The following is a 16,862-nucleotide window of genomic DNA, read 5'->3' on the forward strand; positions in this document are numbered from 1 at the left end:
CCCTGCCAGGGGCGGCTCGTGGGCGTGGTCTGCGCAACAGGGGCGGATAATGGGCGTGGTCTGGGCGCAAGGGGCGGGGCCTGTGCCCCCGCAGCCAATGGGCTGAATGAGGCCGGCGGCACGGCCCCCACCCGCTCGCAGTGGCTGGACGCGGGCTGGGCGGGGGCTGGGGGCGGGCTGGGCGCGGGCTGGGCGGGCCGGGCGGGCCGGGCGGGCCGGGGCGGGGTCCGGGTGGTGGCGGGGTCGCGGGCGCCGGCTCGGTCCGCAGTCCGAGGCCGGCCGTCACGGGCAGCGCAGAGCAGCGGAGCCTGAGCGCGCCGCCCGCCCCGCCCCGGGCCGCCGGCGCCCGGATCCGGACCAGCGACTGAACGCGAGGGCCGCCGCCGGCCCGCCCGCCCGGCCGCCGCGATGTGCGACTGCTTCCACATGGTGCTGCCCACCTGGCCCGGAGCCCCCGGCAGCGGTGCGCCTCCTCCCGCCTGCAGCCCGCTCCCCGGGGCGGGTGGGTCCGCGCGGGGTGCGGTGCCGGCCGGGGTGAGGGGCCTCGGGCACCGGCCCGCGGTGCCGCGCGCGTCCGTGCGTCTCGGGAGCCTCTCGGTCTCTGCCTGCCTCCTCCCGGGCCTCTCTCCCCGCCTCCCATCGCGCACCTGCCTCTCCAGGTCGCCACTCCTCTAACCACTGTGGCCCCTGCCCCTGCCCCTGTCTCACTGTCCGCCGCTCTCCCGGCCGCGGTCCCCCTGCTGTGACCCTCTGGGAGGTGGGCCTGTCCCTAGAGATGCCGCACGTGTGAGTGGGGCGTGAGGGCCGCGGGCCACCAGGCCTGCCGTCGAACACGTTTTGGGGGCGAGCAAGATTTGGGGCTGTTGGTCTCGGTCCAGGACTGCCCGGCCGGCGGGGCTGGGTCCGTGGTGTGGCTCCTATGCGGCCGGGCCCCTGGGCGGGTGGTGGCTGTGGCAGGAATGGACCTGAAGTCTGGGGTTGGGTGAGGGACCCGAGGGGTCAGAGGTCAGGCCACAGTGCTAGGCGAGGGGAGGGGGGTATAGTGCCTTCGGCCTGGGGATCACCGCCAGGTGCTCTCCGTCCCCGTCTGCTGGGCACTAGGCCTGGCCCTGGACCTCAGCGTCTTGCAGGGAGGGTGGGGCGGAGGCTGTCCTCCCGGCCGCGGGTCAGGGATGCGGGTCAGAGATGCGGGTCAGGGATGCGGCAGCCTGGCCACGCCCGGACACCTGGCCTGCTGCCGGCGGGGGCTGGGCTCAGTGGCTTCGGTGCAGGCTGGACCCCCCTCCTTGGGGAGAGCAGATCAATGAGGGTGATGGCGCTGCTGGTGCCGGGGACGGGGTGCTCCCGCCTGGGCACACCCTCCAGCCACAGCGGGACCTGCCTGGCCCCCCTGCTCCCCATTTGTCTGATGGCACCGAGGCCCAGCTGACCTCCTGTGTGGGCCTCCCTCACCCAGATGGGAGCGGGCGGGAGATTGATGGCCACTGTGGGCCCCCAGCCCCCAGCCCCCCCCTCCTCCCCCAGGGCTGGCCCTGGCTCACCTCCCTGGGACCCAGCACATCCCAGGGAGAGCAGAGGGGGCCTGGAGGACACGGGGCGTCGCTCTGCCTCCGCCCAGGGGCCGCCCCAGGCTGCAGGCTCGAGGGTCCATCTCGCCAGCCTCCTGCCTCTCAGAGGCCTGGGCCCCTCCCCATTCGAGGCCCTCATTCTCTGCTTGATTTTGGTGGTTCCCTGGCCTCCTGGCGTCCAGCTAGGCGTCCGCTCTCAGGGATGGAGGTCAGTGCCTCCCGTGGGCAGTTGTGGGAGACCTGCTGCATCAGAGCGGGGGTGGGGGTGGGGCCTGCGTCCCTGATAAGGCCCCAGGGGGTTGGTCCAGGCCTTTTCCAGCTGATTCCTCCCTGGCAGGCTCGGAGGGACCACACGCCCTGGTCTCTCCACCCACCCAAGCCTGCCCCCTGCACCAGCCAGGCAGGGCGGGTCTGCACCCCTATCCAATCTAGGGGGAGAGAGCCATGTCCCGTCCAGCCTTCGTGTAAAGGCTGCCCCCTGGTGGCTGTGCAGGGAACACACCCAGCCTCCCCCCACCAGACCAGGTCCAGCTCCCTCTCCACACCCCCAACCGCCCTCCCAGGTGACCCTTCCCTCTTCCAGAATGTCCCGTGCCACCCCCACCCCCACGCAGGACCCCGAGTCCTTCACCTGCGATGGCTCCAGTGGTCACATCCCTTCCTATCCCGGGGCCACGGGTTCCTTCCAGAGGCACAGCAGGGTGTGGGCAGCTGGGCTGACGGGGAGCCCCTGACCTCCGGCCGGGGGACCCGCCTTACACCTGAGAGCCCCTGGCTTGGCTGAGACCCCCCCGGAGAAGCTCCCACCAGGGCCAGGGAGGCCCAGGGCCAGTGCTGACCATGCGGGGGGCTGGGGGGCTCTGGGAATGCCAAGGCCTCCCCAAGGGCAGGGCAGTGCTGGGCCCCCCGTAGCCCCGCCCTCCTGCACAGCCCAGGGCTGGAGGGGCTGGAGGGGCTGGAGGGGCTGGAGGGGCTGGAGGGGCTGGAGGGGCTGGAGGGGCTGGATCTCGCATCTGTGAACAGGAGTGACCACAGCTGCCACGTCCAAGGTCAGGCAGAGCTGGGCAGCCGGGCAGGCAGTCTTTGCGCCGTCCACACTAGCGCGGGGCTGTGTCCCCATTTTGCGGATGGGAACAGAGTCTAGGAGCAGCGTGGAGGCTCTCTGGCCTCTGCAGGGCCCAGAGCGGCCATGTCGCATGCTTTACGCCGTGACGAGTGACCGGTGCCGGCTCGGCCCCACCCCACCGGGCAGGGGTGGGCACGGAGGAGGAGGCAGGCGAGGTCATCTTGGCCCAGGTGCCAACCCTCCCGACCCCTTAATGAGACGGATGCTCAAAGCCTCTGCTGGGGATGGCTGTGCCCCTGACAGCACCCCTGGGTCTGGGACAGCTCGGCGCGCGCCCCAAGTCCTGGGAAAGGGGCTCCACAGGTCCAGTGCCCAGAGGCCCCGCCTCCCCTGGGCACTGAAGCAGTGTGTGCCCACCCGCCTGGGCCCATGGTGTGTGGACCTGCGGCAGGAAGGCCCTTGTGGCCTTGTCTCCCTCGGTCCAAGCTCTTCTGTCCTGGACCAGCCAGGAGCCGCCTCTTCCAGGAAGACCCCCTGACTGCTGGGCCCACCCGCTCTCCTTCAGGCTCTGACCCTCTCTGCCTCCTTCTAGGGTGGCCCTTTGTTGAAGGCTCTTGTGTTTTAGGTTCGGCCTGGGGGTGAGCCCCGGGCAGGTGGGGTGAGGCACTGGCCATCTGGGGGCCCTGCCACCTACTTCAGGGCTGAAAACCCAGACCTTCCCAGCTTGGTCCTCTGCCTGGGAGGAGGCAGACCCTGTGCTCAGAGCTCATGTGAGGGGGTCTGTCTGCCTTCCGAGGGCCGGGGACTTGGAGGTCATGGGCAGAGGTGAGTCAGGCAGCCACAGGGGCAGGAGCAGTCAGGGAGGGCTCCCTGGAGGAAGCTGTCAGACGGGAACAGCGCATGTGCAGGAGGCCTGGAGAGTGGTGGCTGGGGGAGCAGCAAGTGGCCAACAGGGTGGGGGTTCAGGGGAGCGGGCGGGCACCAAGCTGTCAGGAGGGAGGGCTCTTTTGAGGGCACCAGGACACTCCAAAGGGTTTCAGGGCAGGTCCTGAGAGGAGGGGAGAGGCTGGATGAGAAGATGGGGGGCTGAGGGCTGAGAGGGGAGCTGGGGTGAGCCCAGAGCGGTCTGGGTGTCCACCCGGGGAGAACAGCTGCCTCCATGACCCCCACCCCCATCTCCACTCCAAGGCAGCTGCCACCTGTGGGGGGTCAGAGCCTTGGGGGCGTCTCTGCCAGCCCCCCCTCCCCCGCCCCGGCACCTCCAGGCTTCCCGTGTTTTTCTTTTTTTGGAAGCCCAGGGGCCGGGAGCCAAAGGCCCGCCTCGCTGGGATGAATATTTAATGGCAGAAGCACTTTCTAAAACGGAAAAATGGACCTGGGCCCACAGCTGGGAGGTGGGGTGGGGCGGAGGCAGCCCCCCTGTGTCCCCCTCCACGGCTGGTCCCTGCCCCTCAGGAGCCGCGGGAGACCCTGCTGGCCCGGGGCCCACGGGAGGGCGGCCTCGCGGGCTCATGGGCGGGGGGCTGGGGTGGACCCGCGCTCGAGCTGCTGAGTCCTGGGGAGGGTCCTCCAGCCGCATCCGGCCTGGCCCGGGGGTGGGGGGTGGGGGGTGGGGGGGTCCACGGCCAAGAGCACAGCGAGGCTTGGAATCGAGGCTGGCGGGGCCTCGCCTTCCCGCGGGCACAGTGGGTGGAGGGGCGGCTCAGGCCCACTGGCCGCTGGGCAGCTGCACGCAGTGGGTCCACCACGTCCCCTGGACTCTGCCCTCCGGCCGCCCGCGCCCCGCCGGACCCTCCTTGCCCAAGAGCTGCCGGCCTTGCTGGACCCTCGGGGGCGGGACGAGGGCGGCCTCGCGGGCCGGGCTGTAGGACCCTCCAGGGCGGCCCCTTCCCAGCAGGCCTTGCTCCTGGGTGGCGCCCGCACCCGAGGGCGCCTCGTGACACATCCCCGGAGAATGGCACGCTCAGTCCCGGCCGTCATGCCAGCTGATTCACTATCAGCTGCCCTGGCCCTGCCCTCCCGCCTGCAGCGCCTCCCAGGGGACTCTGCAGGGCCGGGCCGACCGCCTGTGCAGGGGCCACCGCGGGCACAGGCTGGGCAGGGGGCTCCGGCCCACGCGCTGCAGCTCCGAGCCTGCCTGCCAGGCGGGCCGCGGGGAGCCAGGGGTCGGGCAGGGCCTGCTCAGCGCCCTTCCCTGCTGGGGGCCAGGCGCGGCCCTGCAGGACTGGAACCAGCTGGGGCAGCTGTGAGGGCCGCCCCCTGGCTTGAGCCTCACGGTGGTCTTGACGCTGAGCCCCGTGCTCCCAGCCCGACCCTCCCTCCCTGCCCAGGGCTCCCGGCCTGTGCGGCCCGCGTCCTGCTACCACCCACCTCCTGTTGGTCCATCTGGGAGCCACAGTGCACAGCCCGGGCCGCCTGGCTGCTGGTGCTGCCCCCGGCGGGTGGGGTCCGGGGTGGGGGTGCGGGGGAGTCCCGTCTGAGCTGGGAGGGCGCTTCAGGCCCAGCCAGCGGCATGAGCACAGTCCTGGGTCAGGAGGGGCCTGTCTGTAGTGGGGGGACCGAGCCTGGGGGGTCAGGGAGGGCCCAGCTCGCAGGCCCCAGAGCAGAAGGACTGGAGGTGCCACCCTCGGCTTCCCAGGTGGGGGCCCGACCCAGGCGACCCCACGGTGCAGGGCCTGAGGTCAAGGAGGCCGTGGGGTTCAGGAGACGGGGCCCCCAGGCTGAGGAGGGGGTGCGGCGACCCTGCCCCCTGCCAGCCCCCTCCTGCTCCTAGCTAGGCTCCGCCTCCGCCGCGGAGACAGCCAGCGCCCCGACGGACCCTGGGAGGCAGTGAGGGTTTGTGGGGCATCGGGCTGTAAACAAGGAGCTCCCAGGTGAGAGCGTGCGGCCGTGGGAGGGGTGATCTCACCCGCCGGCAGGCCTGGCTGCTGTCCTCTCCCCGGCAGTGAAGTTGTTTATGGCTGTTAAGGTTTTAGGGTGGAGGCGGCCAGGAGGGGCCGAGGTGGCACACCCCAGGGCCTCGCACCCGTCTGCCCACCGGGCTCCCTGCGCCGGGGTTGGAGCTTTCTCAGGGAGCCCTCGGAGGAGCCAGGGCCCTTCTCTGCCGTTGCCCCCCCTCCCACTGCTCCGGCTCCTTGCATCCGGGTGTGTGGGGGGGTGTCCTCTCCAGCAGCCGCTTTTGTGCCTGGGTACCCCAGCTGCCCAGGGCCCCGGCCTGCAGCCACCACTGCCCTCCCTGACCACTCGCTGCCCCCAGCCCGCTGCGCGCCTGCTGCGACCTGCGCGGGATGCAGCGCCCCGGCCAGCGGCCCACCTGCAGGCCTGGGGCGAGGGCGGGCGGCCCTGGTGCCGCAGATGCTGGAGAGCACGGCGTGTGCCGTCCTGCCCGGGCCTGCACCTGCCGGCCTGCCAGGGCTCCCGGAGCTGGGAGGAGCCCTCACCCGGTGTGGGCTGGTCCTGGAGGACGGCCGGGGGAGGTGACAGAGGTGGCAGGCCAGGCAGTTGGATCTCTGGGGAGCTGGGGGCCTGGGGTCTTCAGCCGGGGGGGGGGGGCGGGGTGCATGCCCAGCCACCTCTTCTCGGCAGATGGCTGGGTGGGGGTGTGGAGATGCTGGCCCCCTCATGCCTGAGCTCTGAGTGGCAGGGCCTGCTGAGCGTGGGCTGAGAGGGCCGGAGGGTCCGGCTGCCCTCCGGGGCACAGGCAGGCCACGGCCACTCCCCCCAGGTCCCGCGGGTGGGCTGGCCCAGCCCTGTCTGGCCTCGGTGGCCCGGCTGCTGCAGGGCTGGCCGTGCCGGGCAGGGGTCTCCGCCGCCTGAGGCCCCAGATGGAGCAGGATCGCGCCCGTCTCGGTCCCTCCAGGAAGGGCACCAACCGGGAGGCTGAGGCCGGGGGCTGCGTGCGGCCTGTCCGCCTGTCCGAGGGTCCCATCTGACATCCGATCTGTCTGAGGCAGGAGTGGGCCGGCCGGGCCGGGCAGAACTGGCCTGGCTTGGGCGGGGCCGTGGGGGCCGTGACTCAGACATCCCCACGCCCGGCGGTGTTTCCTTCCCCAGTCAGCTGCTCGGGCTGGGGGGCTGGGGGAGGGGCGGCCCCCTCCCTCTGGTGGGGCTCTGGGCCAGCCTGGGCGGAGGCCTGGGGGAGGGGCATCGGAGGGAGGGGCCCAGGAGGGCAGCTGGGCGAGCCACGGGCTGGGGATCTCACTCCTGGGCGAGCTGAGAGGACGGGCTGGGTAAGTGGCTGCAGCTGTGCCCCGTCCCCACCCTGCCCCTGCCCCTTCCAGGTCCTGCATGGCACCTGCAGGTCTGTGGGGCCTGGCGGGGGGCAGAGCTGGGCTGTGCACCTCCCGCGCCCTGCCCTGCCCCCGCTGCTGTTGGAGGGCTTCCCCCAAGTTGGACCATGTGACCTGGGGGGGGTCCTGAACTTGTTTGGCATCTGGGGCCCCTGGAGTTTGTGGAGGGCGTTCAGGCAGCCGCCCGCTTACCTAAAGGTGACAGGTGGGCCTGGGGCCGAGGGGTCAGCCACCGTCAGGGCCACACTGTGCTGGGCACCTGGGGGCTGGCCCCTCAGCCCCGAGAGAGAAGCAGGCTCTGCCCCTGGGCCCATCTGGGGTGGCCACGCCTTTGGCTGTTGGGCCCGTGGAGTTGGGGGCTGCCTGTCTCCCCAGTTACTGCAGGAGGCGCGCGGAGCCCACCTGCTGCCACTCTCAGTCCCCGAAACTTGGCTGCGCCCTTGGGCTGGGCAGGGCCCCGCTCGTTCCAGGAGATCTGCCCGCTCCTCCCCTTCTTCGTGCATCGCTCCCTGCTCCAGCACTTATTATGCACCTACTGTGTGCCTGGCTCTGGTGCTGGGTGAGCAAAGTGGGGGACCAGGGAGCTGGCAGTGGCCGGAAGGGATGGAGGTGGCCGGGTGGGTCTGTGAGTTGGCGGAGGAAGCAGTGTGAGAAGCTCGGGGGTGAGGGGCGAGCCCGGAAGGTTGGGGCGCAGGCACAGCAGGGCGGGCGGCCGTATGGCTTGGGGGGCCCTGAGCCTCGCTGACCGCTGACCGGGAGGTAGCAGGGAGCTTTGAGGGGTGCTGTGGAAAGGGTGCCCTGTGACCCCTGATGGGGTGGCTGACCATAGGGGCTGCTGAGAGGGCTGGTGGGGAGGCGCGAGCCCCCCCAGATCTCGGGGACCCAGGCTGGTCCCGGCCCCCCTGGAGCCCGGGGTACAGCAGGAGCCGGCCTTCTGGCCACAGTTATCTCGAGAGACAGCGGGAGGGGTGGCTGCCTCGGGTCCGGAGGTCTCATGACCAGTCAGCCGAGCCCAGCGCTGTCCTCGTGCAGCTCCAGGGCGAGGGGGGCTGTGTCCCTGGGGTGAGCCTCCGGGGGGGCGTGGGGGTCACTCCCACCTCTGCCCGGCACGGTGCACTGGAGCTTGAAGCGGGGTCCTAGGCCCAAACACACTTGTCCACCCCTCTTCCCCCTGCCCTCCCCCCTTCCCGTGACCTCTCAGGCCACCATCTGGGGGCCCCGCGGCAGCTCTCCCCCCAGCAGGTCCAGGCCCCACCGTTGCCGGGGAACATGCAAACGTGCCCCCCACACCTGGCCCCCGCTGGAGGCCTGTGCCGGGCCAGTGGCTGTTTGGATGCAAACTGGGGTTTTGTTTAAGCACCATTGCCGTCCACGGGCTCCTACTGGGCATGGCCCCTCCAGGTCCCCTCTCCTGTGCTCTGCCCCCTCCAGCCACTTCCTGGCATGCCCCCCCCAGAGATTCCAATTCCTGGGACTGCAGCTTTTGGGATAAAGGGGTGCCCCTCCATGCACCCCAAGTCCAGGGCCTCCTCCCTGGAGTGTTTAAGGCCTGTTTGAGGCCGCAGAGGATTGGGGCGGGGTCCTGAGCCGGGGGATGGGGGGGGCATGTCACCTGCAGGTCCCCCTGTGAAGTGGGGCTGAGGTGCCCTTATAATCGTCATCATTATCCGAGGGGACTGCGGGCCGGGCCTCTCCTGTCTTTGAGCTGCGGGGGCCCTGTGCGGGCGGGGGGCCTGGCCCGGTCAGGCAGCTCATGGGACACCCGCACTGGGGGCAGGGGGTCGGTGCCCTCGGGGCAGGACGGCAGCGAGATGCTCAGGGCCTGGGCGCCCTCCTGGTCCCTCTGTGGGGCCTGGCATGTGGCCTTGCCGGGCAGCCAGCATTTCCTCCTTCTGGTGGTGCCCCTGGGCGGCCAGGCTCTCCCTCGGGGGCGCAGGGGACCCAGAGCTTGAAACTGCAGCCTGGCAACCCCCACCTGCCCCCAGCCTGCTCCTGGCCCCTGGCGAGGGCTCGGGGGAGGGCTCGCTGCCAGCGAGGGGTGGCTGGGCGGGTGGACGGGGCCTGCGTGGGGAGGGGCCTCCACCTCAGCCTCCCAGCCCGGTGTGCCCGCCTCCAGCTGTCAGCACCGTCCTCCCAGCCCTGGCGCCCACGGTGCTCCCTGGAGCCGGTTTGGGGCGCAGCTTCTCAGGGGCCTGGGTCCCTGCCCGGCTCAGGGGCCCTCCCTCCGCGGTGCCCCCTGCACAGGGCACCCCCGCACGGCGTCCAGCCCGAGCCCCGCTCTCCGGGGCACCCCCTGCCTGGGTCCCAGGGCCTTTCCCAGATCCGTGCCAGCGCCGCCCCCTTGGGCACGGACCCGCCTGCCGGCTGCCTGCCCAGGAGGGCGTCACGGCCTTGTTTTGTGTTTTGTTGTGACTCAGAGTCAGGCCGTGGAGGCTGTGCTGGGGAGGGAGGCGGGTTTCTGGGCTGCGAGTGCACCCTGCCCACCCTCCGCTGGGGCCCTGGGCCCTGGCCCCCGGCAGGACCTGCCACTGCCCAGCCCAGCGGCCCCCCTGCTGGCCGGCCCTGGGCAGGCAGCTTCCCCTCTCGGCCTCAGTTTCCCCACCGCCTGCCCACACTCACTCCCTGTGGGGGTGGGTGAGGGTCTGGAAGGGAACCCCCCCCCCAGAGAGTGGGATCAGTGGTGGGGGAGGGCGGGCTCCGCAGGATGGGTCCAGTTCCCACCCCTCCCCCCACAAGGCCAGAATCGGGGTCCAGGACGCCCTCTGCTCCCCGAGCTCCCCCTCCCCATTGCTCCCCCATGACCCCCCATCACCCCCATCACCCCCCCATCCCCTCTCCCCCCCAGTGGTTCTGGGTGGCCGGGGTGGCCCTGGGACATTTCCAGGGAAATCAAGGCTCAGAGAGGGGACGGGCTCCTCAGGGTCACACAGCAAATTGGCCAGAGAGCAGCTGCCAAACTCGCCCTCCCCCAGCTCCGGCTTCCCATCTGCTCTGGAGGGGCCCCCCCCACACCGCTGCCCCCCCCCCCGCCCCCCAGTCTCCAGCGGCGGGTGCTCAGGGCGGTGGGAGCTTCGCTATTTCTATTTCTCCGTACTTAGCGCCTTCAGGGCGGGCTGGGCCCGGGGTGGAGGGATGCGGGTCGGGTTTGGGGCGGAGTCAGCACAGACCATTGTCTTCGGCCGGTGGCCAGCGTCCCCCTAGGGCTGCGTCCAGTTCCTCTGAACGTTCAGTTTTATTGGCATCGCGTCTCCGGTTTCCGCATTTCACTCGCAGGGAGCGGGGAATGTGTTTTTCTGGGAACGGCAGCCCCTTTGGCTGGGCGCCCTGTTGCCAAACCTCATCCACACGCCCGGGCACCATTCGTCTGTGTGCCTTGCCCAGGACATTCCACGGGACAAAACCCACCGCTGTTCTCTTTCTTATTTTTTTTGTGTGGGCAATGTTTAAAATCTTTATTGTTCAGATTATTACAGTTGTTCCTCTTTTTCCCCCCATAGCTCTCCTCCACCCAGTTCCCGCCCCACCCTCCGCCCTTACCCCCACTCTCCTCATCCATAGGTGCATGATTTTTGTCTAGTCTCTTCCCGCACCCCCCACACCCCTTACCCCCCCAAGAATAGTCAGTCCATTCCCTTTCTATGTCCCTGATTCTATTATAATCACCAGTTCATTCTGTTCACCAGATTATTTATTCACTTGATTCTTAGATTCACTTGTTGATAGATGAGTATTTGTTGTTCATAATTTGTATCTTTACCTTTTTCTTCCTCTTCCTCTTCTTAAAGGATACCTTTCAGCATTTCATATAATGCTGGTTTGGTGGTGATGAACTCCTTTAGCTTTTTCTTGTCTGTGAAGCTCTTTATCTGACCTTCAATTCTGAATGATAGCTTTGCTGGGTAAAGTAATCTTGGCTGTCGGTTCTTGGCATTCATCACTTTGAATATTTCTTGCCACTCCCTTCTGGCCTGCAAAGTTTCTGTTGAGAAATCAGCTGACAGTCGTATGGGTATTCCCTTGTATGTAACTAACTGCTTTTCTCTTGCTGCTTTTAAGATTCTCTCTTTGTCTTTTGCTCTTGGCATTTTAATTATGATGTGTCTTGGTGTGGTCCTCTTTGGATTCCTTTTGTTTGGGGTTCTCTGTGCTTCCTGGACTTGTAAGTCCATTTCTTTCACCAGGTGGGGGAAGTTTTCTGTCATTATTTCTTCAAATAGGTTTTCAATATCTTGCTCGCTCTCTTCTTCTGGCACCCCTATAATTCTGATGTTGGTACGCTTGAAGCTATCCCAGAGGCTCCTTACACTATCTTCATATTTTTGGATTCTTTTTTCTTTTCCGGTTGGGTGTTTTTTGCTTCTTCGTATTTCAAATCTTTGACTTGGTTCTTGGGATCCTCTTGTCTGCTGTTGGATCTCTGTATATTATTCTTTATTTCAGTCAGTGTATGCTTAATTTCTAGTTGGTCTGTTTTCATATCCTCCAGGGTCTCACTAAATTTATCGGCAGTTTCTAGAAAGTTCTTGAAAAACCTTAAAAGTGTGGTTTTGAACTCTATATCTAGTAGTTTGCTTTCCTCCATTTCTTCATTTGTGATCTGTTTCTTTGTCTCCGCATTTTTATGCTTCCCTGTGTTGATAGAGTGGCTTTGTGTGCTAGGTGTCCTGTAGGGCCCAGTGGCTCAGCCTCCCCAATTACCTGAGGAGGACACTCTTGGTGCACCCCCTTGTGGGCTGTGTGCACAGTCTTGTTGTAGTTAAGCCTTGATTGTTGTTGGTATCACTGGGAGGAATTGACCTCCAGGCCAATTGGCTGTGAGAATCAGCTGTGTATACAATGGGAGAACTTCTGTGCTGGAGACACCCTTATGGGGCAAGAATTGCTTCAGTGGGGATTTGGTGCTCCCTGAGTCTGCCCCCTGAGTGTGTCCCTTATGGATCTGAGGAGTTGTAATCTGGATGGTCCCACTCTGACCTCTGGGTATACGGGCTCTTGGATCTCTAAGGAGGTGCTAATTTAGCCTCTGCCTGAGGCTACCCAGCAGGAGCTACAGAGAGATCTGCAGATTCCTCTCCCTTGTTTGGGGTTTGGAGGTGCCCAGATGAGGCCCAGCTGTGAAGCAATGCAAGCTGCTGTGGGGCCTTGGGCCTTCTTTTGGAAGTTCTGGGTCTCTCTGACCCAGCTGCAGTTTGTTAGGTAATTTTAGATTGCAAAGGGCCAGGGCATTCATATGCAAAAGCCTCTGCTTACAGCTTGGGTGGGGCAGGGTCTCAGGGAATCAACAGGGAGGAGCAAACAGCTATGGCTGATTCTCAGCCCTGCCCTATGGGGCCCTGTGTCTCAGTGTGTGTCCCGGTAATCGCTGCAAGCACCTCTGAGAGAAAGCCGCCCTCGAGTTCTGCCCAAGGCCAGACAGTCCAGTTTCTCCCCGTATGAGTCTGGGTCCCCAGAGACTCGCCTGGAACTGGAGTTCAGAGCTGTCGGGAGCTTGTGTCTCCCTCCCGATTGAAAAAGACAACCGTGTCCCCAGTTGCCAGCCCGTCCGCGTGCGCCTCCGTACCTCTGCACTTTACTGCCGCACCTCCTCTGAGTCTCAGTGTGCTTTTCTCTTTCCTTCTAGTTGTAGAATTTCCACTCAGCCAGCCTTCCTGTGGTTCTGGATGATGTCCGTTTTGTCTTTTAGTTGTATTTTTGAAGTGGTTGTGCGAGGCAGTAATCTCCGGTGTTCACCTTGCCGCCATCTTGGTTTCTCCTCTCTTTCTTATTTTTTTAAAAGATTTTTAAAAATTGCTTTTTAGAGAGAGAATAGGGGGGAGGGGGGAGACTGGTCACTGTCTCTGTGGGCCTGTGTCCTGACTGGGAATCGAACCGTGACCTCCTGGCTCCTAGGTCTGAGCCACCTGGCTGGACTCGCTCTCCTGTTGGTGGACGTGGAGCCCCTGGTGCCTGGCACTGACCGGGTGCCAGGGGCCGCGTTGGTAGCCGTCTGTTAGAGGCCACCGGCTCCTCCAGCGCGGGGGGGGGGAGGGGGTCCCCTGGCCTGCAGCAGCGGATGGGTGTGTCCTGAGGACTGAGGGTGCTGGGCCCCTCTTGGGTCAGCTGCCCCCTCCCGACCCCCCCCCACCCCATTGCTGCCTCCTGGACGTCCCTGTGAGTCGCTAGCCGTGTTTTCCTGCCCGTTTTTCAGTTGTGCCTGCGTCTCTCTTTTTGGGGTGCAGCTCCCTGTGTACTGGGGTGGGGGGCTGCCTGGAAAACTGTTGTGTCTCTTCGCCCAGGGACGGCTTGACCTTTACCCCCCTCCCCCCAGGTGCCCTTTGACTAACAGAAGCTCTTTACGGCGTCAGGTGGCTTCTTCCGGCCACTCGGGTCCTGGTTAAGGACTGTTTCCCTCTCCCCAGGCCATTTCCATTCGTCTTGGGAAGTTTGATTTTTTTGCGTTTGTTGTTGTTAATCCTCACCCGAGGGTATTTCCCGTTGATATTAGAGAAAGTGGAAGGGAGGGGAGAGGGAGAGACGGAGGCATCGATGTGAGAGAAACATGGATGGGTTGCCTCCTGCACGCGCCCCGACCAGGGCCTGGGCTGGGGAGGAGCCTGCAACCGAGGTCCGTGCCCTTGACTGGAATGGGACCCGGGGTCCTGTGTCCGAGGGCCGGGCTCTACCCACTGAGCCACTGGCTGGGGCCTGGATTGTTAAACCTCCCCCTCAGGTCTGCCTCTCCCAGGAAGCGCACACTTCCTGCGGCCGATGCGGGTCGCCAGGAGCATGTTTCCATTTGGGTGCCAGGGGGCACCGGCTACGGAAGGGCCTGCTGTCTGTCTGTCTGTCTGAGTCTGTTCCTGGGAGTTTGGTCCGTTCTCTTGGTCTGAATTCGCAGTTGCCTGGTGACTGCCGATCCCGACTGTGTCTGGCCTTGTGCTATTGGTGCATATTTGGGATGTGTCTGCTCAAACCTTTGCCCATCCCCCGCCCCAATATATTTGTATTGATTTCAGAGAGGAAGGGAGAGGGAGAGAGAGTTGGAAACATCAATGATGAGAGAGAATTATGGATCAGCTGCCTCCTGCACACCCCTCCTCCCCCCCAGGGATGGAGCCCACAACCAGGGCCTGTGCCCTGACGGGGAATCTCACCGTGACCACCTGGTTCCTAGGTTGAGTCTTAACCACTGGGCCACACAGGCCGGGCTCTTTTGCCCATGCTTAATGGTGTGTCTTGTCTTTTTCTATCCTGCTGTGGTTCCGGGTGCCAGTCCTTTGTCAGATACATGCGTTGCTTTTTCATTTCCTGAAAAATTTCCACCCTGGTCAGGTAGCTCAGTGGTTAGAGTGTCATCCCCCAAAGCCAAGGGTGCGGGTTCGATCCCTGATCAGGGCACGTGGAAGCATCAGCCAATGAATGCACGGATGGGTGGAGTAACAAACTGATGTCTCTCTCTCCCCCCTTCCTCCCTTCTCTCGAAAATCAATCAACAAAAAAACCAAAACTTTAAACAACGGATGCCTCTCCAGACCAGAGGTGCTTCATGAAGCCGGAACGGGCTTAACCCACTTTCTCTTGCGGGTCACGCCTTCCGTGTCCCCGGCGGCCTCGCGCCCCTCCCGGCCTCCTGCCTGGTGGTAGCTTCGGCCGCACGCTTGGCTCTGTGGCTCCTTTAGATCCATTTTCACGTGTGATGTGAGGTAAAGACCCGGGTCCCCCCAATACATATCCCGTCGCCCCGGCACCGCTGGGGGGAAGCGGTTGTTTTTCTTTTGCCATAACTTGCCTGCCTGGCCAAAGCCGCTGAGCACCTGAGGGTGGGTCTACGCAGGACTTTCTCTGTCTACACCGCACGGCCCCAGCCCCCTGGGAGCCAGAGAAACTCCTCAGTGGCTTAAATCATTTTACACTGATTGAGACTTTCTAAAAAATATGTCTTTATTGAGGAGAGAGAGGAGAGAGAGAGGAGAGAGAGAGAGAGAGAGAGAGAGAGAGAGAGAGAGAGAGAGAGAGAGAGACATCAGTTGGCTGCCTCCAGCAGGCCTGGCTAGGATTCCAACCCGCGACCTTTTGGCTTGTGGGACGATGCTCAACCAACCGACAGGCCGGCCAGGGCCGGGACATGGTGAATGAGCCGCATGCAGTTGTCTTGGCGACGGTCCCAGGTCCCAGGTGCCCTTAGCGAGCGCGGTGTCAGGCAGCGTGGTCCCCGGCGCCCCGAGGCTGAGGGCGGGCACCTGCGCGGGGTTACAGGCTGCCGTCCCTGAGTGAGGGCGCCCCCCCCGCCCCGGGGGACAGTGGGTCTGCCTGTTTGTCCTCCCGGTTTTCCCATCCATGTTCTAGACTCTGGGGGCAGGTGTCCACGGATCAGGTGCAGGTCGGAGGTGTGACCGCCGCCGCCCACGCTGGGCACGGCCATGGGCCGCCCTCTCCTGCCCCATCCTTAGACGCCTGCTGTCCCCCCAGCCCTGCCCCTCGAGGGGCCGCTCGCCCGTGGCCTCTGCTTGTCCCCCCACACGGGCCATTCGCCCCCAAGGCTGCAGACTCTCAGTTCATTATGTTTTCTGGTGAATTATCCACGATTTTCATTATGAAGGACAATTCTCCATTGCACTACGCACATATATATTTCTTTGGTTTTACTTTTTTATTTTTTATTCTTGTTTTTCCTTTGGTTTCACTTTAAAACTGCACACACACATATATACATATGTTCAGTTCTAGCATATAGCTAGGTCTCGATTCTTCATCTCATCTGACAATCTCTACCTTTTGTCTCAAATTGTAAATCCCCTTATGTTTAAGGGAACTGTTGATATGGTTGGTTTAAATCCTACTGTCCTGCTAATTGCTCTCTATTTCATCCCACCCATTCTCCGCTCCTCTTTCCGTACCTGGTTTTTAGGATCAAGTAAACATATTTATGTACATAATCACACAATACTACACATAATATGCATACGTTGTGTACATTTATATGTAACATGCTATTAGTATTCCATGTTATTTCCACTATTAGCCTCTTTTCCAATGGGCTTATGGTTTGCATGATGCATTTATTACATTTTTTTGTTAATCCTCACCCAAGGATATTTTTCCATTACTTTTTAGAGAGAGAGGGAGGGAGGGAGGGAGAGAGTGAGAGAAACATCGCTGAGAGAGAGACACATCGATGGGCTGCCTCCCACACGCACCCCGCCTGGGCCGGGGATCGAGCCTGCAACCCAGGAAGGTGCCCTTGACCGGAATCGAGCCCGAGGCCCTTGGGTTCGAGGGCTGGCGCTCGAACCAAGGAGGCCCCGGCCAGGGCTCCCGGCACCGCGCTCTGCTGTTCAGTCTCCGCAGGGAATTTCCGACCCCGGGCTGTCGGCCGGTGTTCTGTTTTTTATAATTTGTTTCTTTATGGCCGTCTTCCTTCACAGATGCCATCTATTTCCCAGTCATCCTTTAAACGTGCTTTCCTTTAGCTTTTTGGACAGTTTATTCATTTTTTCCAGGTTTCCAGTTTGTTCGCGATCATTTTATTTTATTTTAAATCTTTACCGTTGGAAGCATTACACAGGCATCCTCTTCCCCCTTAACCTCTGCCAGCCGTGCCCGGCCCCGTCCCCCCTCCCCGGACAGGTGTGTACAGTTGCTCTGAAGCCTGTGCCCCTGGGAGTCAGGCCCGCCCTGCCCTGCTCCCGGCCGAGGCCTCTGCCCGCCTGGAGTTTCTGTCCGACGCTGGCCTCGCTGGCGACACCCCGTGCCGCTCGCTTCCGCCGGGGCTGGGATTGGTTGTTCAGTCACTTTCTTGGAGAAACCTGTGAACTCTGTCACTTTGTCTGAGCTCCCCCGCTCCTGGCTCCCTGCCCGCCGTGGCCGTGGGCCCGCCCCCGCCCGCCTGCGATCTCGGACTCAGCGTCCAGGACGGGGCGACACCAGCTGGATGTGCACCTGCTCCCGGCCCCACCGCCA

General features: G+C 63.9%; 1 protein-coding gene across 1 annotated transcript in view; it reads left to right on the forward strand.

Moving 5' to 3' along the window:
- Positions 1-408: 408 nt before the first annotated feature.
- AHNAK2 (AHNAK nucleoprotein 2) overlaps positions 409-16,862 on the forward strand; it is a gene marked incomplete at its 5' end in the record, with an annotated part of 42,395 nt that continues 25,941 nt past the window's right edge. The window contains one exon of the mRNA XM_081106976.1: positions 409-463. Coding sequence (XP_080963102.1) covers positions 409-463 — 55 coding nt within the window. The remainder of the gene's footprint in view (positions 464-16,862) is intronic.

The sequence above is a fragment of the Myotis nattereri genome (assembly GCF_964212035.1).
Source record: "Myotis nattereri genome assembly, chromosome: 1".
Classification (NCBI taxonomy): domain Eukaryota; kingdom Metazoa; phylum Chordata; class Mammalia; order Chiroptera; family Vespertilionidae; genus Myotis; species Myotis nattereri.